The 27,639-nt window shown below is 41.8% G+C and overlaps 2 protein-coding genes across 6 annotated transcripts in view; one reads left to right on the top strand and one right to left on the bottom strand.

Moving 5' to 3' along the window:
- The first annotated feature begins 740 nt into the window (after positions 1 to 740).
- On the top strand, positions 741 to 25,398 carry LOC110524046 (guanylate kinase-like). 5 transcript variants are annotated; one of them, XM_021603342.2, is made up of 16 exons: positions 741 to 747; positions 2,831 to 2,946; positions 3,405 to 3,446; positions 3,671 to 3,767; positions 4,064 to 4,202; positions 7,867 to 7,951; positions 8,062 to 8,147; positions 8,265 to 8,308; positions 8,406 to 8,521; positions 8,932 to 8,973; positions 19,520 to 19,597; positions 20,685 to 20,781; positions 20,950 to 21,088; positions 21,523 to 21,607; positions 21,739 to 21,824; positions 24,472 to 25,398. In XM_021603342.2, the coding sequence occupies exons 2-16, from the start codon at positions 2,835 to 2,837 to the stop codon at positions 24,505 to 24,507; spliced, it is 1,284 nt and encodes a 427-aa protein (XP_021459017.1). In that variant the 5' UTR covers positions 741 to 747; positions 2,831 to 2,834; the 3' UTR covers positions 24,508 to 25,398. The 5 variants fall into 5 exon arrangements, with proteins under 5 accessions (XP_021459017.1, XP_021459016.1, XP_036833736.1 ...); XM_021603341.2 differs by lacking the exon at positions 24,472 to 25,398 and adding an exon at positions 21,962 to 23,339; XM_036977841.1 differs by lacking the exon at positions 19,520 to 19,597.
- The window catches only part of obscna (obscurin, cytoskeletal calmodulin and titin-interacting RhoGEF a), an 85,604-nt gene continuing 83,361 nt past the window's right edge, over positions 25,397 to 27,639 (bottom strand). The window contains exons 80-81 of the mRNA XM_036979050.1: positions 26,555 to 26,704; positions 25,397 to 26,390 (exon numbers count right to left, since the gene is read on the bottom strand). Coding sequence (XP_036834945.1) covers positions 26,210 to 26,390; positions 26,555 to 26,704 — 331 coding nt within the window. The 3' untranslated portion in view covers positions 25,397 to 26,209. The remainder of the gene's footprint in view (positions 26,391 to 26,554; positions 26,705 to 27,639) is intronic.

Genomic DNA, 27,639 nt, shown 5'->3' with positions numbered 1-27,639 from the left:
TTATTGTGAAGGTGTAGGCTATATTACATGGATTTAGTGTGAAGGTGTAGGCTATATTACATGGATTTATTGTGAAGGTGTAGGCTATATTACATGGATTTATTATACTTTTTCAAAATGTACCGGCAGTTATTTGCTTGGCAATCACCCGACTGACAAAATGTCAAGACCGCCCCAACCCTAATCTGGACCCATCCTCTATGTGAGACCAGTGTTGCATGTAACACCATCCATGCCAAGGCAGCCACCTCTCACTTACAGACTGCAAATCTACTAGATCAAACAAGCTCTATGTCCCTCGACTGTGTCTGTGTATACTAAAGTGAATGATGGTGTGGCCTTTTGTTCCCCTTAATCACATTTCCTCCTTCATTAAGAAGTTTACAGGGTTTGTTAGCCAAGAGCTGAGGACGACAACCTGATTGACCAGTGATACATTGTGACAAATCAGATAAAAACGGAGCCGAGAAGCCAACAGGGCCAGTCCTGTCACATGACTTGAAGTAATTAAGGCGCTACCTGTTTGGACGGCTCAGATAAACAAGGCCAGCATGCCAGCATGCGATTGGCTGATGAGCTGAAGGGAGGAGGTGGTAATTGAGGCTGTCAGTAAGCTGTCTATGTCAATCAGTCTGACACACACCTACCAACAACTCACAAACACACACCCAGTTAAAGCTCTCTCCTCCATCTCAATCACTCCGAGACATCTTCTCTACAGCCACCCAGTACAGCCACTGAGATAAGGTAAGACAAACATGCAACTTTAAAGATGTAAGAAAGACAGAGCTAATATACAGTAGGACAGAGCTAATATACAGTAGGACAGAGCTAATATACAGTAGGACAGAAATAATATACAGTAGGACAGAGCTAATATACAGTAGGACAGAGCTAATATACAGTACATCAAGTTGAAACTGAGGTCTGTCTTCAGTAATCAATGTAACCTGGCAATTACACTCTGTACAACTAATTGCTTTTTATGGACTCCACATCGACATTTGGAAATCATTCACAAGTATGTAGTCCTTGAATGTTCTTTTGTTGCCGTGCTTGGAGATCTCAGCTGTACGCGTTAGTAGGATTCCCCTGAATTATTGACAACGTATATTTGAAAAGGTTATACAATGATTAGATATAATAACAGTAACATCTACGGTATGTTGTCTTTGTGAAGTTGAGTCATCTTAAGGGGTTAGGCAATAGACCCTTAGCTCATTTATTCAATTATGGCCAGTCTGGTCTGTTGTTTTCATGAAATGCCCAACTAAGGTCAGCAGACAGGGATCTGGGTTGTGATGGTTCAATGATCTACGTCTCTCTTCGAGTTAAGTCTGGTACACACTCCAATTAAATAAGTAAAGAGTTTGACAGCCTGGAGTGTGTTTTCCCAGGAAAAATCCTTGAAGGGTCACGACCTCATTGATATAGGGAGTCAAACAGGACTCGAAATAGGTCAGATGGGCTGATTAGCCACTGAGTCTAAAGTCAGCAAGAACATCCTTTCACCAATAGGATGAAGAGCTTCAGACATTACCTCCAGTGTTTTGCCACCACTACTGACTGACTTGAAACGCACCTATTTGAACACGGTGTATATCTGGGAATATCCTTATTGTCCGAGTCACAGTAGACAAGCCAATATGCCTTTCTTCTGGCAGATACACTGTAAGGGTGTTGACCCAGCTCTGTACCTGATGTTCCATTTGGATTGACTTAACGAAAAGGCCTTTTTAAACGCACCTTGAGAGCATGGCATCTGTTTTGGAGTGGACCGTGGAATATGGGCCTTGGCCTAATCCCGCTTACAAGGTCCTATCATCCAGCCTGCTCCATCAAATCACATGTCTACCCATTTGTATAATGTTGAGTTGGGCTATCGCTGACGTGATGAATTTGTTGTGGAACCTAATGTTGGTTTCGTGGAAGAATTGTGTTACTGGAATAGCTGCACATCTATGATCTAAATGAAAGTAGTGATTATGACCACCTAGCTAGATTAAACACTCAGGGGTCGAAAATGCAATTTTCTCTTAAGGTTTTCGTGGGGCTTTGTGTTTAACCCTTTAAAACCTCTTGACACTCGTCGTGTGGTCCTAATGTGCAGTCACATGGCTCCCCCCCCCCCCCATGTCTGATTGTGGCGTAGACATTAAATCATAGTGGCTTATTCACTGGATCAGTGGATTAGACGTTAGCATCTGAGCCAGAGGAAGGCCAGAGGAAGAGGCCAGAGGAAGAACTGCTTAGCTATAGGCTCGCTAGCTGGTTCGCTTCCAAGCACTCTACGCAGATTGGCTCCTATGAGTGGAGTTAGTCAGGGCCTGACTTAATCATTTTGAAGGTTACAGAATAAATCTTGAGTGTGCTTCATTCCATTATTGTTTGTGTATATCTGTTCCTGGTCATGGTAGTGGCAGGCTAGACAGTGGTGGGCTACTGAATAGTGAAAGGCTACGCCAGTCATCGCTACTTTGCATAGAAGGTCACTATTTTCACACAACCGTGCACAGACTTCGATTACGCTATAAGCAGTCTTTGTACAAAGAGAGACAACAATCCATGCTTTGGTTTTGGTTTACCTGGCTGGTGCCAAAAAATACTAACTGAAGCAGTTTTGTCCAAAAGTTAGTATGTTTTAATTTCATGCCCAAATGATCCCAAAGTGTCTAAAACGGATTGCGTGGCTCAATTAAATTAGTTTAAGATTATTTGTGTAGCAAATGCATTGGTTTTGAAAAAAATAATAATCTAAATGTACATAATTTTACAGTATAAACAGTTTTTTCACTGTATCTTTCATTGTATTTCCTCTCTCCCTCTCCAGTGTTATGGAAGGACCCAGGCCTGTTGTTCTGAGCGGCCCCTCGGGGGCAGGGAAGAGCACTCTTATGAAGATGCTGCTGAGGGATTACGATGGAGTCTTTGGCTTCAGCGTGTCACGTACGTTTGTGCTTCACCCGCCATTTGACTCCTATCCCAATATCCTGTCTGGGAGGAAGTGGGACAGCAGTAGGCCCTATCTGTCCTTACTGTCTCAGCCTTCTCTACCTCTAGGCCACGTTTGTCATAGGACTTTGGTCTGGGTTATTGTATCCCAATTTGTATCCAAGCATAGGCTGTTTGTCATTGGACTTGGGGTGGGATATTCCCGTATACCATCCATGTCCAGTTTAGTTATGGTTGTGCGGATCTGTGTGACACAGGGATGTCCTCTATCTCCATTCTTCTTCTTGATGGCTGCAAGGAAGACCACTGAAAACAAAAGAACCGCCATACAGTTAGGGTAGTCTGGCATGTCTTTGAACGCACATAAGGTTAAGGTTGTGGATTGCATTCCGTATGACTGGATGTTGATGACGGATGTTGATCATTAATGCTCATTGAATGTGTCCTTACAGATACAACAAGGAGCCCACGACCAGGAGAGGTAGACGGCAAAGGTACAGTAACATCCTCTCACTCATAAACACAGATCATGTCTGTAAACCCATCTCAGTTAGTCTCATCTCATCTCATGTTAGTAATCCCAGATGGATATCAGTGATGCTCTCCAGGCTTTTAATCAAGTTTGGTTTTGTAACTTCTGGTTTTCACTTCTGATTTTGTAACTTAAATGCTGGCTTCAGCAATTAACAACATAATTTCCTCTCTGCTCTATCTGAAGATTACCACTTCTCCAACAGGGAGGCTATGCAGGAGGATATTGACGATGGGACATACATTGAGAATGCAGAGTTTTCCGGGAACCTGTATGGAACAAGGTAGAGTACATTTTGATAACTTTCTGTTGACATCAAAATGAGTTGCAAAATTCCGGTGACTTCTCAGGTTTTCCAGAAATCTATCCTCTAGCCTAGTCATACTGGAGCATGTGAGGAATAGTCACTGGTGTGAGGTGTCACTCTTACGCTGTCCATATGTATTGTTTAAAAGCCCCCATGTTGTAAACCTACTGTGCAAAACCAGGTGGAAAGATGCATATGTTCTTGTTTCTGCTGTTCAATGGAATTGTGAAAAAATGAATGAACATAACTTGTATTTCCTGTTTTCTACATAGCAAGTCTTCTGTAGATGAAGTGCGGGCCAATGGTCTCATCTGCATTCTGGATGTGGACATCCAGGGAGTGAGGAACATCAAGCAAACTGACCTGGACCCTATCTATGTCTCTATCCAGCCCCCCTCTATAGAGATCCTGGTAATGCCCAATTCAGAGTTCAGAGCCGCAATAGTCAGCATGGCCCATTATGAAACATTTAAGAGCCTCATGGAGTATATCAAATGAGGCTCTTAAATGTCACAATGGAACGCAGACTACAGTGCCTTGCGAAAGTATTCGGCCCCCTTGAACTTTGCGACCTTTTGCCATATTTCAGGCTTCAAACATAAAGATATACAACTGTATTTTTTTGTGAAGAATCAACAACAAGTGGGACACAATCATGAAGTGGAACGACATTTATTGGATATTTCAAACTTTTTTAACAAATCAAAAACTGAAAAATTGGGCGTGCAAAATTATTCAGCCCCCTTAAGTTAATACTTTGTAGCGCCAGCTTTTGCTGCGATTACAGCTGTAAGTCGCTTGGGGTATGTCTCTATCAGTTTTGCACATCGAGAGACTGACATTTTTTCCCATTCCTCCTTGCAAAACAGCTCGAGCTCAGTGAGGTTGGATGGAGAGCATTTGTGAACAGCAGTTTTCAGTTCTTTCCACAGATTCGATTGGATTCAGGTCTGGACTTTGGCTTGGCCATTCTAACACCTGGATATGTTTATTTTTGAACCATTCCATTGTAGATTTTGCTTTATGTTTTGGATCATTGTCTTGTTGGAAGACAAATCTCCGTCCCAGTCTCAGGTCTTTTGCAGACTCCATCAGGTTTTCTTCCAGAATGGTCCTGTATTTGGCTCCATCCATCTTCCCATCAATTTTAACCATCTTCCCTGTCCCTGCTGAAGAAAAGCAGGCCCAAACCATGATGCTGCCACCACCATGTTTGACAGTGGGGATGGTGTGTTCAGCTGTGTTGCTTTTACGCCAAACATAACGTTTTGCATTGTTGCCAAAAAGTTCAATTTTGGTTTAATCTGACCAGAGCACCTTCTTCCACGTTTGGTGTGTCTCCCAGGTGGCTTGTGGCAAACTTTAAACAACACTTTTTATGGATATCTTTAAGAAATGGCTTTCTTCTTGCCACTCTTCCATAAAGGCCAGATTTGTGCAATATACGACTGATTGTTGTCCTATGGACAGAGTCTCCCACCTCAGCTGTAGATCTCTGCAGTTCATCCAGAGTGATCATGGGCCTCTTGGCTGCATCTCTGATCAGTCTTCTCCTTGTATGAGCTGAAAGTTTAGAGGGACAGCCAGGTCTTGGTAGATTTGCAGTGGTCTGATACTCCTTCCATTTCCATATTATCGCTTGCACAGTGCTCCTTGGGATGTTTAAAGCTTGGGAAATCTTTTTGTATCCAAATCCGGCTTTAAACTTCTTCACAACAGTATCTCGGACCTGCCTGGTGTGTTCCTTGTTCTTCATGATGCTCTCTGCGCTTTTAACGGACCTCTGAGACTATCACAGTGCAGGTGCATTTATACGGAAACTTGATTACACACAGGTGGATTGTATTTATCATCATTAGTCATTTAGGTCAACAATGGATCATTCAGAGATCCTCACTGAACTTCTGGAGAGAGTTTGCTGCACTGAAAGTAAAGGGGCTGAATAATTTTGCGCGCCCAATTTTTCAGTTTTTGATTTGTTAAAAAAGTTTGAAATATCCAATAAATGTCGTTCCACTTCATGATTGTGTCCCACTTGTTGTTGATTCTTCACAAAAAAATACAGTTTTATATCTTTATGTTTGAAGCCTGAAATGTGGCAAAAGGTCGCAAAGTTCAAGGGGGCCGAATACTTTCGCAAGGCACTGTATCATGGCTGATCGACTGTAAACTCTGCAACAAGTCCACAATCACACAACGCAAAGGGTACTACTGTCTATTTTGGCATTCCTCAATGTTCTGTGCTTGGACTGCTATTTTTGGATAAAAGTAGAGACTCAGAGCTACAAAATGGTATATCATACACTGCAGATGAAGAAGAATGGGAACATTATTCTGCTTTGAAATTTGATAAACTTGTAACTCCACTTTTGAGAAAATGTCTCTTGAATGTTTTGGTACACCTACAATAGCGGCGAGCTCTTCTTTGTCTACACCTATTCAGCATCGTTCACACCCTCTTAAACCTTATCCCCAACCATCTCTTTAAGGAAAATAACCAAAGATTTCAAGACTAAAAGTGGTGAAAGTAGTAGCCTACAATAAGGTAAAACTCCAGGTAAAAATACACTTTATCCAGTCCTTGGCCTATATCCTAACCTGACTTTCAGTGTCCAGATAAAAATATAATATAAATATTTTCTTATTATTAGATTATGCTTACCCAGAAACTTGTCTAAATTGATGGGTCATGTGAAGGAAATGCTATAATCATCCCCCAGCCACATCTAGCTAAGTGGATGGGTCATTATTGTCTACACATGTACACATATTCATGAAATATGGCTGTAATCTCCCCCAGATACGCCTGGGTAACTTGATGGGTCATGTAATCATTCACTTGCGAAGTGAAAGTCTTTAGTTCAGACATGTAGCTAGCTAGCTAGCTAATAAATGAACTATATTCCCAACCCATAGCTACAATATAAACAATTGGCATAGCTAGCTACCACCCATGAAATGCTTGAGTATGAATTTGCAGGTAGCTAAAGCTAACCAACTAGGTTCAATGTTAGCTAGCTAGCTAACATTAGGCTATAACTAGCAATGCAAATATATTTCTGAGATACGAATAATATTACTACACATAACATACACGAGTCAGCAAGCTAACATTCGCTAGTTAACTTGCAATGAAAATGACTTTCTGACCAAGAACGTATAAAGAACGTAGAAATGTATAAATTCTGAAAATGTAGCTAGACTCTTACCCGTATATATGGATGAATGCTTCACAGAAGCGTGTATTTTCCATTTGGTTTGTAGCTAGCTATAGCTTGTTTGGCCCGTTATTGTGTCAAGTCGGCAGGGTAGCCTAGTTGGGGCAGCCTAGTTGTTAGAGTGTTGGACTAGTAACCGGAAGGTTGCAAGTTCAAACCCCCGAACTGCCCCTGAACAGGCAGTTAACCCACTGTTCCTAGGCTGTCATTGAAAATAAGAATGTGTTCTTAACTGACTTAAAATAAAGTCACTCCAGTCAACTGTGTGCAGAAAGTAACGTCAGTCCATCACAACCTTTTCCCACTGATCTTTGTCGATAGCGTCTGCTAAATTCGGGGCAACAATGTTGTTGAGAGGAGTAGCCACACTTTTGCAGTTCTCTATGGCTAACATTGTCTTTCAAAAAAGCCAGGATGATCTACTACACATACTGAGCAGATCATGTTATAGACAGAAGTGGCAAACCAATCCGAACTCCTCTCTCAGCATGACCAACCCATCCATTATCTGAACCAATCATGGCAAGTGGGAGGGTTCCTTCCTTTTTCAGTCGCTAAACCAACTAGGCTTGTAATTGAAAATGTTTATTAGTATTTACAAATGGCATACAAGTTTGTTATTAAAGCACATGAAAGTTCACATGTTCAAGAAGGTATTTCCGCCCCAAAACGCCTTTTGATAAAAAAAAACAACATTGAAATGCACAGTAGTGACGTGCGACATCATGAAAAGGATCACATATGCTAGCCCTTGGAAATGTCATCCTTGAGCTAGTGACATGAGTATCTTGAAATGTATGAATGTACTCTTGAAATGTAGATATTGTAATAGCTTTAGGGACAATTGATGTGTACAGGAAAAGCGTCTGAGGGACAGAAATACGGAGACAGAGGAGAGTCTGCAGAAGCGTCTGGAGGCAGCACGGGTTGACATGGAGCTCAGTAGGCCCCCCTTACTGTCCCATATAGACATAGTTGTACTGCAAATCTTTGGAAAATATGGATGGAACCACTAATAATCCATGCTATGACTTATCACTTTCCTATTTTAGGCAACGAGCCTGGAGTGTTTGACATGCTTATTGTCAATGATGACTTAGAGGAGGCTTATGAGAAGTTGCAAAGTGTTCTTATTGAGGTAAGTCTGAAGAGAGGATGACTGTCTACATTTAGAATAGGGACAAAGTAGAATTCTCTAAATTTGAGTCAGTCAGTAGTGGTCTCACACAATTTTCTCACATGTTTGTCTCTACAGGAAATTACTAAAGTTCAGTCAACCAAGAAAGAAAGATGCAATTCGTAAGAAGAAGAATTTTGTTATTATGCATATCATAGCCACACATGTCCTATAACAAAATCTTTCATTGTATTCAATCCCTCTCTCCCTTTGCGTCAGTATTATGTCAGGACCCAGGCCTGTTGTAATAAGTGGCCCCTCAGGGGCAGGGAAGAGCACTCTGCTGAAGAAGCTGCTGAAGGACTACAAGGGAGTTTTCGGCTTCAGCGTATCACGTACGTATTGTGTCACCCAACATGTAGTTTCCAGTGGTAGCGGAGCAGGATCTATCCCCACTGTCTCAGCCTTATCTAACTACAGGCCGTTTGTCATAGTACTTGGAGTGTGATATTTCTGTAGACCACTCATATTCAAACAATTTTTTAACAGTTTAGTTATGGCTGTACTGATTGGTGCGAGACAGGGATATCCACTGTCACCATTTCACTTCTTGATGGCTATCGACTGGATCACGAGGAAGACCACTGAGCACAAAAGAAACGGCATACAGTTAGGGTTGTCTGGCATGTCTTTGAATGCTCATCATTGGTTGAGGTTATTGATATCATTCTGTATCATTTATGACATGTATGCTCACAGAAGAAGATGGGTGTTACATTTATGCTCACTAAATGTGTCCTTACAGATACAACAAGGGACCCACGTCCAGGAGAGGTAGATGGCAAAGGTACAGTATCATTCTCTTACTCATAAACACAGATCATGTCTGTAAACCCAGAAGGATATTGGTGGTGCTCTCCAGGCCAAGAATGGTGCTGGCCTTCTACTGTATCTTTAGTAAGAATTTCCTACCGTATGAACGCCAGGCCTCAAACTTAATGTGTGTTGCAGTGCCATGAATGTTGAGTGTGGTGGCAGTTACAGTGCCTTCAGAAAGTATTCACACCCCTTGACTTTTTCCACATTTTACAAAGTGGGATTAAAATTGTCTGACAACAATCTACACCAAATACCCTGTAATGTCAAAATGGAAGAAAAATTCTAACATTTGTAAAAAAATAATCAAAAAAATAATGTATATATTGATAAGTACTCAACCCCCCTGAGTCAATAGATGGTTCAATCACCTTTGGCAGCGATTACAGCTGTGAGTCTTTCTGGATATGTCTCTAAGAGCTTTGCACACCTGGATTGTGCAATATTTGCACAATACTATTTAAAAAAGTATTGTCAAGTTCGTTGTTGATCATTGTTAGACAGCCATTTTCAAGTCTTGCCATAGATTTTTAAGCAGATTTAAGTCAAAACTGTAACTAGGCCACCCAAAAACATTAATTGTTGTTTTGGTAAGGCATCCCAGTGTATATTTGGCCTTGTGTTTTAGATTATAGTCCTGCTGAAAGGTGAATTTGAGTCGCAGTGTCTGTTGGAAAGCGGACTGAACCAGGTTCACCATGCTCAAAGGGGTTTTCAATGTCTGTTTTTTTTAAATATGCAAATAGGTGCCATAATTTGTGAGGCATTGGAAAACCTCCCTGGTCTTTCTGGTTGAATCTGTGTTTGAAATTTACTGCTAGACTGAGGGACCTTAAAGATACAGAGATGAGGTAGTCATTCAAAAATAACTTGTGACTTGTTGAGCAAATTTGCCATAACAAAAGAGTTGAATACCTATTGACTCAAGACATTTCAGCTTTTCATTTTTCATTAATTTGTTAAAATATTTAAAACATATAATTCCACTTTGACATTATGGGGTATTGTGTGTAGTCCAGTGATACGAAATATCAATGTAATTTTCAATCCAGGCTGTTTCACAACAAAAAAAAATCCAAGGGGTTGAATACTTTCTGAAGGCTCTGTATCTGCACACAATTGTTACATTTCTGCATAGACTATTAATGTTCAGACAGCTCGCTGAAAAGCCAAAAGTGGCCTCCTGGGTGGCGCAGGGGTCTAGGGCACTGCATCGCAGTGCTTGCTGTGCCACGAGAGACTCTGGGTTCGAGCCTAGGCTCGCAGCCGGCCGCGACCGGGAAGTCCATGGGGAGATGCACAATTGGCCTAGTGTTGTCCGGGTTAGGGAGGGTTTGGCCGGTAGGGATATCCTTGTCTCATCACGCACTAGCGACTCCTGTGGTGGGCTGGGTGCTAACCAGGCCGCCAGGTGCACAGTGTTTCCTCCAACACATTGGTACAGCTGGCATCCGGGTTGGATGCGCGCTGTGTTAAGAAGCAGTACGGCTTGGTTGGGTTGTGTTTCGGAGGACGCATGGCTTTTGACCTTCTTCTCTCCCGAGCCCGTACGGGAGTTGTAGCGATGAGACAAGATAGTAACTACTAACAATTGGATACCACGAAATTGGGGAGAAAAGGGGGTAAAATAAATTGTAAAAAAGCCAAAGTGATGTTTTCCATCATACATAAGTATAACTAAAAACAGAAAACAATATTAAAGTGAATGTACAGTAGAATGACATAAACTCAGCAAAAAAGAAATGTCCTCTCACTGTCAATTGCGTTTATTTTCAGCAAACTTAACATGTGTAAATATTTGTATGAAAATAAGATTCAACAACTGAGACATAAACTGAACAAGTTCCACAGACATGTGACTAACAGAAATGGAATAATGTGTCCCTGAACAAAGTGTGTGTGTGTGTGTGTGGGGGGGGGGGGGGGGAGTCAAATTCAAAAGTAACAGTCAGTATCTGGTGTGGCCACCAGCTGCATTAAGTACTGCAATCTCCTCCTCATGGACTGCACCAGATTTGCCAGTTCTTGTTGTGAGATGTTACCCCACTCTTCCACCAAGGCACCTGCAAGTTCCTAGGGGGAATTTATTTATTTTATTTTATTTATTTCACCTTTATTTAACCAGGTAGGCTAGTTGAGAACAAGTTCTCATTTGCAACTGCGACCTGGCCAAGATAAGGCATAGCAGTGTGAACAGACAACACAGAGTTACACATGGAGTAAACAATTAACAAGTCAATAACACAGTAGAAAAAAAGGGGAGTCTATATATACATTGTGTGCAAAAGGCATGAGGTAGGCAAATAATTACAATTATGCAGATTAACACTGGAGTGATAAATGATCAGATGGTTATGTACAGGTAGAGATATTGGTGTGCAAAAGAGCAGAAAAATAAAAATAAATAAATAAAAACAGTATGGGGATGAGGTAGGTGAAAATGGGTGGGCTATTTACCAATAGACTATGTACAGCTGCAGCGATCGGTTAGCTGCTCAGATAGCAGATGTTTGAAGTTGGTGAGGGAGATAAAAGTCTCCAACTTCAGCGATTTTTGCAATTCGTTCCAGTCACAGGCAGCAGAGAACTGGAACGAAAGGCGGCCAAATGAGGTGTTGGCTTTAGGGATGATCAGTGAGATACACCTGCTGGAGCGCGTGCTACGGATGGGTGTTGCCATCGTAACCAGTGAACTGAGATAAGGCGGAGCTTTACCTAGCATGGACTTGTAGATGACCTGGAGCCAGTGGGTCTGGCGACGAATATGTAGCGAGGGCCAGCCGACTAGAGCATACAAGTCGCAGTGGTGGGTGGTATAAGGTGCTTTAGTGACAAAACGGATGGCACTGTGATAAACTGCATCCAGTTTGCTGAGTAGAGTATTGGAAGCAATTTTGTAGATGACGTCGCCGAAGTCGAGGATCGGTAGAATAGTCAGTTTTACTAGGGTAAGTTTGGCGGCGTGAGTGAAGGAGGCTTTGTTGCGGAATAGAAAGCCGACTCTTGATTTGATTTTCGATTGGAGATGTTTGATATGGGTCTGGAAGGAGAGTTTAGAGTCTAGCCAGACACCTAGGTACTTATAGATGTCCACATATTCAAGGTCGGAACCATCCAGGGTGGTGATGCTGGTCAGGCGTGCGGGTGCAGGCAGCGAACGGTTGAAAAGCATGCATTTGGTTTTACTAGCGTTTAAGAGCAGTTGGAGGCCACGGAAGGAGTGCTGTATGGCATTGAAGCTCGTTTGGAGGTTAGATAGCACAGTGTCCAAGGACGGGCCGGAAGTATATAGAATGGTGTCGTCTGCGTAGAGGTGGATCAGGGAATCGCCCGCAGCATGAGAAACATCATTGATATATACAGAGAAAAGAGTCGGCCCGAGAATTGAACCCTGTGGCACCCCCATAGAGACTGCCAGAGGACCGGACAGCATGCCCTCCGATTTGACACACTGAACTCTGTCTGCAAAGTAATTGGTGAACCAGGCAAGGCAGTCATCCGAAAAACCGAGGCTACTGAGTCTGCCGATAAGAATACGGTGATTGACAGAGTCGAAAGCCTTGGCAAGGTCTATGAAGACGGCTGCACAGTACTGTCTTTTATCGATGGCGGTTATGATATCGTTTAGTACCTTGAGCGTGGCTGAGGTACACCCGTGACCGGCTCGGAAACCAGATTGCACAGCGGAGAAGGTACGGTGGGATTCAAGATGGTCAGTGACCTGTTTGTTGACTTGGCTTTCGAAGACCTTAGATAGGCAGGGCAGGATGGATATAGGTCTGTAACAATTTGGGTCCAGGGTGTCGCCCCCTTTGAAGAGGGGGATGACTGCGGCAGCTTTCCACTCCTTGGGGATCTCAGACGATATGAAAGAGAGGTTGAACAGGCTGGTAATAGGGGTTGCGACAATGGCGGCGGATAGTTTCAGGAATAGAGGGTCCAGATTGTCCAGCCCAGCTGATTTGTACGGGTCCAGGTTTTGCAGCTCTTTCAGGACATCTGCTATCTGGATTTGGGTAAAGGAGAACCTGGAGAGGCTTGGGCGAGTAGCTGCGGGGGGGGGGGAGCTGTTGTCCGAGGTTGGAGTAGCCAGGCGGAAGGCATGGCCAGCCGTTGAGAAATGCTTGTTGAAGTTTTCGATAATCATGGATTTATCGGTGGTGACCATGTTACCTAGTCTCAGTGCAGTGGGCAGCTGGGAGGAGGTGCTCTTGTTCTCCATGGACTTCACAGTGTCCCAGAACTTTTTGGAGTTGGAGCTACAGGATGCAAACTTCTGCCTGAAGAAGTTGGCTTTAGCTTTCCTGACTGACTGTGTGTATTGGTTCCTGACTTCCCTGAACAGTTGCATATCGCGGGGACTATTCGATGTTAGCGCAGTCCGCCACAGGATGTTTTTGTGCTGGTCGAGGGCAGTCAGGTCTGGAGTGAACCAGGGGCTATATCTGTTCTTAGTTCTGCATTTTTTGAACGGAGCATGCTTATCTAAAATGGTGAGGAAGTTACTTTTAAAGAAAGACCAGGCATCCTCAACTGACGGGATGAGGTCAATGTCCTTCCAGGATACCCGGGCCAGGTCGATTAGAAAGGCCTGCTCACAGAAGTGTTTTAGGGAGCGTTTGACAGTGATGAGGGGTGGTCGTTTGACTGCGGCTCCGTAGCGGATACAGGCAATGAGGCAGTGATCGCTGAGATCCTGGTTGTAGACAGCGGAGGTGTATTTGGAGGGCCAGTTGGTCAGGATGACGTCAATGAGGGTGCCCTTGTTTACAGAGTTAGGGTTGTACCTGGTGGGTTCCTTGATGATTTGAGTGAGATTGAGGGCATCTAGCTTAGATTGTAGGACTGCCGGGGTGTTAAGCATATCCCAGTTTAGGTCACCTAACAGAACAAACTCTGAAGCTAGATGGGGGGCGATCAATTCACAAATGGTGTCCAGGGCACAGCTGGGAGCTGAGGGGGGTCGGTAGCAGGCGGCAACAGTGAGAGACTTATTTCTGGAGAGAGTAATTTTCAAAATTAGTAGTTCGAACTGTTTGGGTATGGACCTGGAGAGTATGACATTACTTTGCAGGCTATCTCTGCAGTAGACTGCAACTCCTCCCCCTTTGGCAGTTCTATCTTGACGGAAGATGTTATAGTTGGGTATGGAAATCTCAGAATTTTTGGTGGCCTTCCTGAGCCAGGATTCAGACACGGCAAGGACATCAGGGTTAGCAGAGTGTGCTAGAGCAGTGAGTAAGACACACTTAGGGAGGAGGCTTCTGATGTTGACATGCATGAAACCAAGGCTTTTTCGATCACAGAAGTCAACAAATGAGGGTGCCTGGGGACATGCAGGGCCTGGGTTTACCTCCACATCACCCGCGGAACAGAGAAGGAATGGCTCAAGCCCTCACCCTCCGATCTAACAGGTCCCAGACGTGCTCAATGGGATTGAGATCCGGGCTCTGCGCTGGCCATGGCAGAACACTGACAATCCTGTCTTGCAGTAAATCACACACAGTACGAGGTGTATGGCTGGTGGCATTGTCATGCTGGAGGGTCATGTCAGGATGAGCCTCATGTCTGGTGAGGACCTGCCTTACAACTGGTCCTATTACAACAGGTCCGCCTATTGCGGACAGTCTGAGCACTGATGGAGGGATTGTGCGTTCCTGGTGTAACTCGGGCAGTTGTTGCTGCCATTCTGTACCTGTCCTGCTGATGTGATGTTCGGATGTACCGATCCTGTGCAGGTCTTGTTACACGTGGTATGCCACTGTGAGGACAATCAGCTGCCCGTCCTGTCTCCCTGTAGCTCTGTCTTAGGCGTATCACAGTACGGACATTGCAATTTATTGCTCTGGCCACATCTGCAGTCCTCATGCCGCCATGCAGCATGCCTAAAGCACGTTCACGCAGATGAGCAGGGATCCTGGGCATCTTCTTTTGGTGTTTTCAAGGTCAGTAGAAAGGCCTCTTTAGTGTCCTAAGTTTTCATAACTGTGACCTTAATTGCCTACCGTCTGTAAGCTGTTAGTGTCTTAACGACCGTTCCACTGGTGCATGTTCATTAATTGTTTATGGTTCTTTGAACAAGCAAGGGAAACAGTATTTTAAACCCTTTACAATGAAGATCTGTGAAGTTATTTCGATTTTTATGAATTATCTTTGAAAGACAGGGTCCTTTTTTGCTGAGTTTATATCAGAGATATATTACTAGACTCTTATGGCTCTTGAGTCATTTTTAATCATGTTATATTCATAGGACATTTATAAGACATTTAGCCTAATTGTCAACAACTATCATATCAAATTGCCCACAAACTGTCAAATATATACAGTACCAGTCAAACATTTGGACACACCTACTCATTCAAGGGTTTTTCTTTATTTCTACTATTTTATACATTGTAGAACAATAGTGAATACATCAAAACTATGAAATAACACCTATGAAATCTTTCAGTAACCAAAAAGTGTTAAAACCTGTTATGGATGATGCGAATTTTCGCAGCTTTTTGTTAAAAATCGCGCAACATTTCAAAGTCCTGCTACTCATGCCAGGAATATAGTATGTGTGGATAGAAAACACTCTGAAGTTTCTAAAACTGGTTAAATCGGGTCTGTGGCTATAACAGAACGTGTTTAGGAGTAAAAATCCCTGGTAAAACTGTTTACCAAAAACAAAAACAAAATATTCGTCCGCCATTCAATGAATTGTTTAAGACGAGAGAAAATATATGCGAACCCCCTGTAAACGCCTACAGCTGCCATACGATGTCGCCATTGCTATCAATATCAGAATCATTTATCCTTGGTTACAACACGAATAGACCCCTCCTTTCTTGAGGCGCATCACAGTATGTTGTGAAACTGAAAAAATGGACGATGATTTCCAGACTTGCTGCTATCGAATACAGATCGCCCCGTGATCAATTTGATACATCATTAACGTTTATTAATACCTAAAGTTGGTTTAGAAAAGTCGTTTGAAGTGATTTGTAAAAGTTTATAGGCGACTTTTGTAATTTTAAAAAGTGACGTTGCGTCTTGTAAATGGACTTTTCTCAGCATCAGACTGGTCTTCAGAAAATGACATTTTGGGTATACAATGACGGATTTAATCGGGAAAAAGACCCAATTGTGATGTTTATGGGACATATAGGAGTGCCAACAAAGAAGCTCGTCCAAGGTAATGAATGTTTTATATTTTATTTCTGCGTTTTGGGTAGCGCCGCTACCGCAAAATCTGTTGTTTACGTGTCGTGCTGGTATTTTGGGGGGTGCATGCTATCAGATAATAGCTTCTCATGCTTTCGCCGAAAAGCATTTTACAAATCTGACTTGGTGGCTAGATTCACAACGAGTGTAGCTTTAATTCAGTACCTTGTGTATTTTTATGAAAGTTTGAGCTTTATCGAGTACTTTACTCAAGTACTATGGGTGGCGCTCTGAAATTTCCGCTGAGCTATCCCTGTGCAGGGACCACCTCCATAAGAAGTTTTTAAACAAATCAAAATATATTTTAGATTCTTCAAAGTAGCCACCATTTGCCTTGATGACAGCCTTGCACACTCTTGGAATTCTCTCAACCAGCTTTATGAGGAATGCTTTTCCAACAGACTTGAAGGAGTTCCCACATATGCTGAGCACTTATTGGCTGCTTCTCCTTCACACTGCGGTCGAACTCATCCCAAAGCCATCTCAATTGGGTTGAGGTCGGGTGATTGTGGAGGCCAGGTCACCTGGTTCAGAAGAATGGCGCTGAAGGAGTGGCTGCCGTTTTACGCTCCCGTAACCAATTGTGCTATTTTGTATGTTTTTTTTGCATTATTTGCAACTTATTTTGTACGTAATGTTTCTGCCACCGTGTCTTATGACCGAAAAGATTGTCAAGACATCAGGATATTACTCACCCTGTACTGGAGGAATAGTTTTTATTCAATGAGTCAGATGGGAAGGATTTACTTCAGACGCCCGACAAGGCCCTCATCCCCGTCATTCGCAGGAGAAAGAATCAGAGGTATCGAGGACGAAGGTCCGGGTGCCTTGTACCGATCTGTCGCCGAGAGGGTAATCTACCTTTTACCATCGGTCCTATTAGCCAATGTATAATCAATCGACAATAAAATAGACTAACTACAATCATGTATATCCTACCAAAGGGACATCAAAATCTGTAAAAAGTATGTTTCGTCGTGGCTGAACGACGAAATGAATAACATACAGCTGGCGGGGTTTTAAGGTTTTTCAGCAGGATAGAACAGCAGCCTCTGGTAAGACAAGGGGTGATGGTCTATGTATATTTGTAAACAACAGCAGGTGCATGAAATCTAAGGAAGTCTTGAGGTTTTGCTCGCCTATGGTAGAGTATCTCACGATAAGCTGTAGACCACACTATTTACCAAGATAGTTTATCTATATTTTTAATGGCTGTCTATATACCACCACAAACCGATGCTGGCATTAAGACAGCACTCAATGAGCTGTATACCGCCATAAGCAAACAGGAAAATGCTCATCCAGAGGCGGCACTACTAGTGGCCGGGGACTTTAATGCAGGGAAACTCAAATCTGTTTGACCCAATTTCTACCAGCATGTTAAATGTGCAACCAGAGGGAAAACAAATCTAGACCACCTTTACTCCACACACAGAGATTTGTACAAAGCTCTCCCTCGCCATCCATTTGGCAAATCTGACCATAATTCTATTCTCCTGATTCCTGCTTACAAGCAAAAAATAAAGCAGGAAGCACCAATGACTAAGATTGGTGGGGCCTCAAGCTTAATGATTAGCTTATAAGGTCACTATGGGGTTGAATGATGAGCTATAGTCATTGAACAGCGTTCTTGCATAGGTATTCCTTTTGTCCAGATGGGATAGGGCAGTGTGCAGTGTGATGGCGATTGTATCATCTGTGAACCAATTAGGGCGGAAAACAAATTGATGTGAGTCTAGGGTGACCGGTAAGGTGGAGGTGATCTGATCCTTGACTAGTCTCTCAAAGCACTTCATGATTACAGAAGTGAGTGCTACGTCATTTACTTCAGTTACCTTTGCATTCTTGGGTACAGGAACAATGGTGGCCATCTTGAAGCATGTGTGGACAGCAGACTGTGATAAGGAGAGACTGAATATGTCCGTAAACACACCAGCCAGCTGGTCTGCACATGCTCTGAGGAGGCAGCTAGAGATGCCGTCTGGGCCTGCAGTCTTGCGAGGGTTAACACGCTTAAATGTCTTACTTATGTCGGCCACAGAGAAGGAGAGCCCACAGTTCTCGGTTGTTGGCCTCGTCAGTGATGCTGTGTTATCCTCAAAGCAGGAAAATAACGTGTTAGGCTTGTCTGGCAGCAAGACGTTGGTGTCCGCGTGTGGGGGCACCGGTTAGTCAAGGTAATTGAGGTTATATGTACATGTAGGTAGAGTTATAGTGACTATGCAGAGATAACACACAGAGTAGAAGCAGCGTAAAAGAGGGGCCTGATTCACGCAGTCTCCTCTGAACAGTTGATGTTGAGATGTGTCTGTCACTTGTAAGGCTGGTAACTCTAATGAACTTATACTCTGCAGCAGAGGAAACTCTTTTCCTGTAGCGGTCCTCATGAGAGCTTGATGATTTTTGCGACTGCACTTGAAGAAACTTTCAATGTTCTTGACATTTTCCGCATTGACTGTCGTTTCTCTTTGCTTTTTTCAGCTGTTCTTTCCATGATATGGACTTGGCTTTTACCAAATAGGGCTATCTTCTGTATACCAGCTCAAATTTCTATCGCACAAATGTCACCATTTCGATTTGTTTTTTGTGCGGACGCCCTGTGCCGCACCTGGACAAGATGCCGCCCTGGGCAGCTGCTCATGTCATCCATACCTAAATCCGTCATCGCAGGTGAATATCTCATGAAGCTGGATGCAAGAATGCCAGGAGTGTGCAAAGTTGTCATCAAGGCAAAGGGTGGCAATCTTTTGAACACTTTTTTTCTTACTACATGATTCAGTGTGTTATTTCATAGTTTTGATGTCTTCTACAATGTATAAAACAGTAAAAATAAAGAAAAACCTTTGAATGAGTAGGTGTGTCCAAACTTTTGACTGGTACTATATATATATATATATATATATATATATATATATATATATATATATATATATATGAAAAAAATCTTAAACCTACTACTTCCAGGTTTTTCGGGAGTCCCTTAGGGCGGCGCACAATTGGCCCAGCGCCATCCGGGTTAGGGGAGGGTTTGTCCGGGGTAGGCCGTCAATGTAAAATAAGAATTTGTTCTTAACTGACTTGCCAAGTTAAATAAAAGGTTAAATAAAAAAATATAAAAAAATGGACTCTTCCACTCTTTCAATACCCTTTTTGCCCTTTTTGTGCCTACCTCTTCTCCCACTCTACTATTGACACTGAAGCTCCAATGCTTCTTACTCCCAAGCGAACTGCACCAATGGCTCTCCCAAGTATCCCCCTGTAAGATACAGGGATATACATCTTTGTTTATGCCTTTTTTTTCTTCTCCGTAGGCCTGTTCGGTCTGCCTATGCTTCTGGGGGCTATGTTACTGCCCGTAGCAGACGTCCTATCTTCTGTTTCATCCGCAGGTGTAGCTATCCTCCTAATTTAGGCTTCTATTGAACCACACCTAAATGTGATTCATAAAAACATTACCAAGAGAGAGTGATGGGGGTTACTTTCATATTTCAAGTACAGAGTGACCAAACACCAAGGGCTTAATAGTCATGGAAAGTACTCTGTCTATTATTCAAAGGAATACAAATGCCAGTTTGCACTTTGGAGTAAAAAGCATTTGAAATTAGCCCCCTGTAATTCCTCAGTAGTGGATCCCCTCTCCAGACCCAAAGAGAGAAGTCTTCACACCCATAAAATGTCTGTTCTGTACCCATCAATAGCATTGCAACATTTTGATTTTGATAGGCTTCATAGTACAGCCGTTTGTTTAATATAGCTCCAGTTCAGCAATATCAATTTATAGTATGGATCATAGCTGCTAGTAAGGTCTGGTCCTGTTGTAAAGGCAAATATCCTTGATATTATTTATATTTCTTTGATCAATATACCTTTGTGTTTTCTTACGAAAAATGACACAGAAACTGCACCACCATGACAGTGAGCTTGTTGGAATCAGTCTGTGATAGTTTACTTCCCCCCCATATACGTTCATTGTCTATTTTTTATGAATCATTTAAATAATTTTCACCTTCATCCATTGAAATCCTCTATCCATCTACCTTTTACCTGGACACATTGTAATGTGCTGGGATTCATTCTGAACAAACCTGTAATGTTGTGATGCTATATGTGTATGTGTTGACGTCAGTGGCTCTAGGTTCCATATGAGTGTTGTTGTCCCTGTAAATGTGATCGTGACAAGGTTGTCCTGTGTTACCTACAGAGTTCTCCCCACTGTGTTAGATCCACTGTGATGTTGTGGAGGAATAAGATAATCGCAATGGTAGGGACACAGTGATGTGTAGTGATGTGAATGCTAATTTCCCTGTCTACCCATACTTGTCCTTGCATTCTTTCTATAACACATTTTCTAGTGCCTGATTACTAATCAATATAAATGTATTGTACCCTGTGAACTTACCCACAGTTGTTTTGAGAGAACTCCATCCAGGCTGACTGATGACTAACCTCGTCTTCTTTTCTCCTGTCCTTTTCAAGATTACCACTTCACAAACAGGGAGGCTATGCAGGAGGATATTGACAAGGGAGAATTCATTGAGACTGATGAGTTTTCGGGCAACCTGTACGGAACAAGGTAGAGTATATTTTCGGGAATTTTCTGTTGGCACCGAAATGTCTTATAGTATGAATCAGTGATAGTTGTGGAAAGATATATCATTTCTAGTTTGTTCAGTGGAATCGTGGATGCAATGAAGTAACGTAGCAATGAAGAAATATTCTATTTTATTTGTTTTCTCCACAGTAAGAGTGCTGTACAGGACGTGAGGGCCAAGGGCCTCATTTGTATCTTGGACGTGGATATCGCAGGAGTGAGGCACATCAAGGAGACTAACCTGGACCCAATCTACATCTCTATCCAGCCCCCCTCTATTGAGGTCCTGGTAAGAGTCCACAACCATACATTCCACAGGGTTCTTCCACAGCAGGGGTCCGCAACAGGCGACAAATTTGGCCCCTAAGCGATTTTTATTTGGCCCCCCAAAGTTTTAAGTAAAGAAATAAGAAAACATATGTTGTTGGACCAAGAAGACTGTTAAATCACTAGGAATTCAACAAAAAAATAAGTCATTCATGAATCCTGTTCCCTAGTATTCCTATGAATAAATTGATAAATATGTGATTATGAAATTATGTTATTGTGAAATACATAAGACCTTTGAGCTTATTTGTGGTCTGTTTGTAGTGTACAAATGATTATGTTCTGGCCCGCTGACCATTCATTAAGAATGGAATCAGCCCGCGTCTGAATCTAGTTGACTGCCTCTCTGCTACTGTATAAACTGTCATTGTTTTTGGGGACCATTGATATGGACAGGAAGAACGTCTGAGGGGTAGAGCAACGGAGACAGAGGAGAAAATACAGAGCCGCCTGGAAGAAGCCCGGACTGACATGGAGGAGTGTAGGTCCCCCATACTATCCTGTGTTAAATGGTTTTAAGACGACACAGGCTTGAGGGATGGGAATTGAACTAAGCATTGTCCATTGCATGATTTGAGTAGTGTTTCCATAATTGTTTCTTCACTATTTTAGGCAACGAGCCTGGATTGTTTGACATTGTCATTGTCAACAGCGACTTGGATGAGGCCTATGAGAAGTTGCAAAGTGTTCTTAAGGAGGTGAGTCTGAAAAGGGGATGATTGTCTAAAGAGTAGATGGAGGAGTTGTTGATGACTCGATGTCCAGGTTGGACAAGAATCATTTTTGTACTGAGGTTCTGTAAACACACTTTATATTCTCATATCTGTCTCAACAGGAAATGTCGGATGTGATTCTGATGAAGGCCTTTCAAGGCCAAACCTGCTATTTAATTTCATTTTAATAGTGTTTATTGGTAATTACACAATTGGAACAAGGACTTTGTCATTACAAATGCCCTCGCTGAAGGTAATTCCACACAAATCCACTCGCTGAATGAAGGTAATTCCACATGTGTAGTGACTCATAATCTATTTTATGTTGTTATTTTATTACACAACGTCCTTGATCCAGTATGCAACTAATATGTTTTGTAATTATACTTTTGGAAGTCACCTGTGTATTACCATGTCAAGAACTCCAACCCCAAATGGGTAAATGAGGCGACATTAGGCATAACCCTTTTGATTACTTTGTACTACATCACAACATTTGACAAAAAACTTTGTAATTGCAATGTTGTTATAAAGGATATACATGTATTTACCCAAGAGCAAGCAACTTAATATGTAGTTACCGTTTTTGGAGAAGGTAAGACATGCTTTGATTTTGTTAACCTGGCCACTATCTCCTCATGATAACTTTTTAACGTTCATGGCATAAAACCAATTCAAATTGTTTACAATGTTTGTTTTTGACCATGTAATGTAGCTACAGGCCTAGCTACTCGTCTACAGCATTGTATTAAATGAGATTGATTTTGAATATGAATCTTTATTAAATCCATTAAAGGCCCAGTGCAGTCAAACTTCTGTTTTTTTGCCTGTGTTTTGTATCATTTTGCACAGCTGATGAAACTAACACTGTAAAAAGTGGGGGAAAAAAATGTGATCAGTGTTATGTCCCGGTAGCTGCTGGTTGAAAATACAACGTATACAGGATCTTCTATTTGGCAGATTTTGCATGGATGGAATTCTTTGGCCTGCCACATGAGATCACAAGGCAAAATACTTTCATAGGCCTATAACAAAAGAGACTTTGTAACTATATAGTAATTCAAAAAGGTTACTTCACTCTACCTTAAGTTGCTTGCTCTTGGGTAAGCACATTGTAAATACATGTGCAACCTTTGTGACAACATTCTTCTAACCGTAACATTTGATCAGTGGGGATCTGTGAGAAAAAGCCTTCAGAAAAGGTCTAAGGATGTGTAAAATTATGTGTTCTTTTTAAAAATTTACATTTAAAATGAAACATTTTTTTCGATCATTTAAATTATATTCTGATTTCACCTCTTCAGTTTGTGTTGGAAAGGGAAGGGTTAAACACGGAAGAGAAAAAAAGGTCCAGTCTGAATTTTTCTTTGGTGGTTTCTGGGGAGACAAATCTAGCTAGCTAAATCAGCCATTGGCGAGGCCCTCAGACACTAGACCGCATGTTAATTAATTAATTCAATCTCTATTTAACTAGGAAAGTCAGTTAAGAACAAATTCTTATTTTTGTGTGCCGCCCTATGGGACTCCCAATCACAGCCGGTTGTGATACATCCTGGAATCGAACCGGAGTCTGTAGTGACTCCAATAGCACTGAGTTGCAGTGCCTTAGACCGCTGTGACCCCCACTGAAGGTCCAATAGTCACGGTTCGCCACTGCATTTGATTCAATATACCTGGTTTATGTAGCGTGGCAATAGACTTTTTACTGAAAACAATCTTTAGTTAATGGCAGGGTATGCCTTGTTACAAGTGTTGTTACCAGGTCATAGTCTACTAAGATCCACATATCAAGACCATGTCAACCCCTGAGACTACCTGGTGATTTAGTTTTTACTGGCCCTTTGTAGTTACATGTAGCAATGTTAGCCGTTTGGATTGGAGTTCATAACACGGTAATACACAGGAGACTTCCAAAAGTGTAACTACAAACCATATTAGTTACACACTGGAACAAAGAAATGTGTAATAACATAAAATAGAACACGGGTAATTAATTACACAACAGATGTGGATTTAACTTCAACGGGTAAATGACAGTCTGTGTTCCAGTTGTGTAATAACCTATACTGATAAACTCTTACTATGTTATTACATCACACGTCGTATGTAACTACAATGTTTTTTCTACAGTTATTGCTTTGTAGTTACACATTTATAGGGGCATCTTAAATTATGTGTTACCCAAGTTGGCAATTGTGTGCGAGAGTTGTGCCTTTTCCTTCCTAAGGCCATACAGATTTTATTAAATGTTTCACAGATGATGTTTTTTGAAAAATTGAGGCAAAAAGCGAATGGAAAAAGCAAGTGTGCCTTTAAAAAAATAAATACTATAGCAACCTTAGCCCAACACTTATCGACCCAATCAAGCCTCTTGGTGAGGCTAACCTCTTGGTGAGGCTAAAAGAGGCATAGTTCAGCCATAATCTGAGAGGAAGTTGTGCATCTCTTTACTGAAAGATTGAGGACATTATTTTTGCTATAATCTTGCAATTTTTCCTGTACAATTTTTACATTTTTCAGATGTTTATTTTATTTTGGAGATAAGTAAAGAGGGTAATCGGTTAAGCATTTAATTACATTTGTATGGCTTAATGCTCATCATTTTTCACAATTCTACTCCTCTCCTCAACAGGAAATAACAAAAGTTCAGGAGGTCATCAAGTCATAAGGAGCTACAGTAACAGTGTCCCAGTCTTCCTCTTGCCTGGTACTTTACGGGAGATATGAATACTTTTACTCCAGCATGAACAACACCATCTATGATACTGCATCAACACTGAAACACAATAAGATCCACTCCCCTGAGACATCAGCTGATTTAGCCACATAAAGAACTGTTCTGAGCGTTGCAGAGAAACATACAATATGCATTTCACATTCTTAAAATAAAGTGCTGATCCTAATTTTTACTAGGATTAAATGTCAGGAATTGTGAAAAAATGAGTTTATATGTATTTGGCTGAGGTATGTAAACTTCTGACTTCAACAGTACGTGTCGAGTATACAGTAGATGCTAGTAAATGTCTACTTCCTGTCGACAAATAGAAACCTTCATTGTCAAGGTTCGACATCATACTTAACATGCCCCTGACTTAACATGTGTGATGACCATCCAACATATCATGGACAAACAACCCGAGAAGTAGTAAAACTATAAAACTGTCTTAGCTGTGAAATGTCACATTAGCGGAATACCTTTGAGGTAAACACTACACTGTCTTTTAATCTAAACCGGTTTTTGGTCCAATAGTAAGAAACCATTCTGTATCCTGTAGTCTAATTTTCTCTCTTGGTTTTAATCAATGATAAAGTTCTTGAGTAAATGTTACACAAAAAAAAGGAAGGGATGTGTGTTGTTGAGTGTCTTTGTGGATGAACATGTAACTGGCTGGGTAAGGACCCGACAGCTTTTAGAGGTCACAGGTCAGTCCCGAGGTGGTCATTTTAACTCTCAAGGTTACTTGCTGTAGCCTTCCAGCAGAAAGGACAACGTGTGTGTCTTTGTGTGTCTGTTTTTGCATGCAACTGAGCTAGATGAATAAAAAGCAGGTCAAACGTACTACTAACATACTGTTTAATAAGCCTTTCAGGTACATCCGTCACAAGGTATACGCCATGAAATCAAACAAAGGATCATCAAAAATATGCTTAGTTTACTCGTGATCTTATTCTCCGTTGATATAATCTGTTTCTGCATTTATACATAACAATAAGACAGTTGAAAACATTGCAGTAGTGTAAATATCTATCGATATTTATATATAAATATTTCAATGTTCCTCCTTTTGTGAGACAAAGCCGTATTCTGGTAGGGGCCCTTGCTATGCTTTGGGCATATGAATCCTCCTCTGATCTTTCACTTTGGCTAATGAACCACAAACATATTGTTAAGATTCACAAAAAAAAAACACAAACATTGTCTGAATGGCGAGATGCAACAGCCTTTGTTATTACAAACGTCTAACTGCTCTGGATGAGAGCGTCAGCTAAATGACTCAAATGTAAATGTCAAATGTGTTTAGTGTCCAATGCTGCAAACTCAAAGGGATGATGCATTTTACACATCAATATCATCATGTTTTCAAACTCATGCAACAGTATTTGCAGGAAGCATTTAACTAAACATTTCCCTGATACCATGGCGCTGTCATTCAACCAAAGCCAAAGTCCAAGTCCTTCAGACAAACTTTTAACAAAACTCTAGGCAGCCATTGATACGCACACATTTGACCACTCTCCATTTTAGGTCAACATTTGTAAGAGGTCACATATTCTGTGATCAGGATCTGGGCTATGAAGAGACGTCATCCAGCGCCAGTTCATGTGTAAGTCCTTACAAGCCCTACTCTAAACATCAGAGAGAAGTATAATTACTGGAAGAACGGGCCTTGCAGCTTGGTGCGGACCTGGTCTCGTTTCACCTCTCTCTCCGTGAGGAAAGCCTGCAGCTTGTCAGTGGAGAAACACAAGATGGAGTCTCTGTGTTTGGAGGGGGCCCGCTCGCCCCGTACCCACGGGTTCTGGAGGCACTCAGCCGCCGAGGGTCTCTCCCTGAAGAAACGCATCAGATGAAACACATCAGGAACATTCTTAAATGGTTTGTTAACACTATCTATCAATTACCCCTCAATGAAACAACTGTGGGTGTGCTTGGCTGTCTCAAATAGGCAATGGGTACTGTATAGGTCCTGGTCAGATGTGGTCAATCGACTCACCAGGCCTTGATGCTCAGTGTGTTCTTTATGAAGTTGATTGCTCCCTCTGACAAGCCAGGGTAGCAGCGGCCAAACTGGATCTTCCCCTTCCGGATGTTTCTGTCCCTCTCCCAGTTGAGGTCTGAATGGAACGGGCTATCTGCACTCAACCTAGGTGGTGAGAGGGAGGACATATTTGTTTATTTTGATCTTTATTTGGATCTTTTGCAGAAGCACCAGCTACTATTCCTAGGGTCCACAAAAAAAACACAGAACATGACAAGTAACAAAACACTGATAGATGAGGCCAGTCAACAAAAATGTAAAATCCAACAATACACAAACGCAAAATAAAAAATATATATAATACTAATACTAATACAAACAATACAACAACAAAAATAATCTGTGTGTTAGAGTGTGTGTGTGTGTGTGTGTCCCCTCGCAGTCCCCTCATATCAGTGGAGAAACAGAAGAATAAATGGTAGGATGGCTGTATAGCGGGGTGTCAAACATACGGATCCGGTCTGCGAGCCCATTCAATCCGGCCTGCAGGGGGATTCAGTTTTTCTCTGGAAAACGGTCTTAATTGACAACAAAACAAAAAACCATGCAAGCTTCACAAAAAAAATGACATTGTTAAAACATTTCTAGCCTGTCTATGGGTAACAGGGTTAAAGTGTTGTGCTCGACCCGCTCAGTTTCCCACCACAAAACACCAGAACATGGCCAAAACGAGTAGAACCAGCTCACCTGCTTTTACACAGGGGTTTGACTACTTAAAAAGGAAAAAGTTTCACCATATTCAAATTTGAGTTCAGTTCACGTAACAGGGTCAGATTAAATAATAGCAGCCAGAAATGACTTTGTCAAAACAGCATAATAATTAGGGCTTTACAATGACGGTGAAAACATGTTCAGGGTAAATAGGTTAATATATTCCCAGGAGTCACACAGGAAGCACAGAGGGATATGTCAAAATGCTCCATTTTGGCACTTCAGCAAGTCAGATGTATTGAATCATCCACGTGGTCTTCATTTAATGTAACTGGCTTTTAAAATGCAACACGTGTGCACAATTTCTACTTAAAATATTAAAAGGGACA

Source organism: Oncorhynchus mykiss, chromosome 5 (assembly GCF_013265735.2).
Source record: "Oncorhynchus mykiss isolate Arlee chromosome 5, USDA_OmykA_1.1, whole genome shotgun sequence".
NCBI lineage: Eukaryota > Metazoa > Chordata > Actinopteri > Salmoniformes > Salmonidae > Oncorhynchus > Oncorhynchus mykiss.
The sequence above is the reverse complement of the archived record's forward strand: the minus strand, read 5'-3'. Positions and strand labels throughout refer to the sequence as shown.

What these genes read in the sequence shown, in the direction of transcription:
- LOC110524046 (XM_021603341.2), top strand. Translation starts at nt 2,835, where the DNA reads ATGGAAGGACCCAGGCCTGTTGTTCTGAGCGGCCCCTCGGGGGCAGGG. An exon ending in GGGAACCTGTATGGAACAAG is followed by an intron (nt 3,768 to 4,063) that starts GTAGAGTACATT and finishes TTTTCTACATAG; the next exon opens with CAAGTCTTCTGTAGATGAAG. An exon ending in CCGGACTGACATGGAGGAGT is followed by an intron (nt 21,608 to 21,738) that starts GTAGGTCCCCCA and finishes TCACTATTTTAG; the next exon opens with GCAACGAGCCTGGATTGTTT.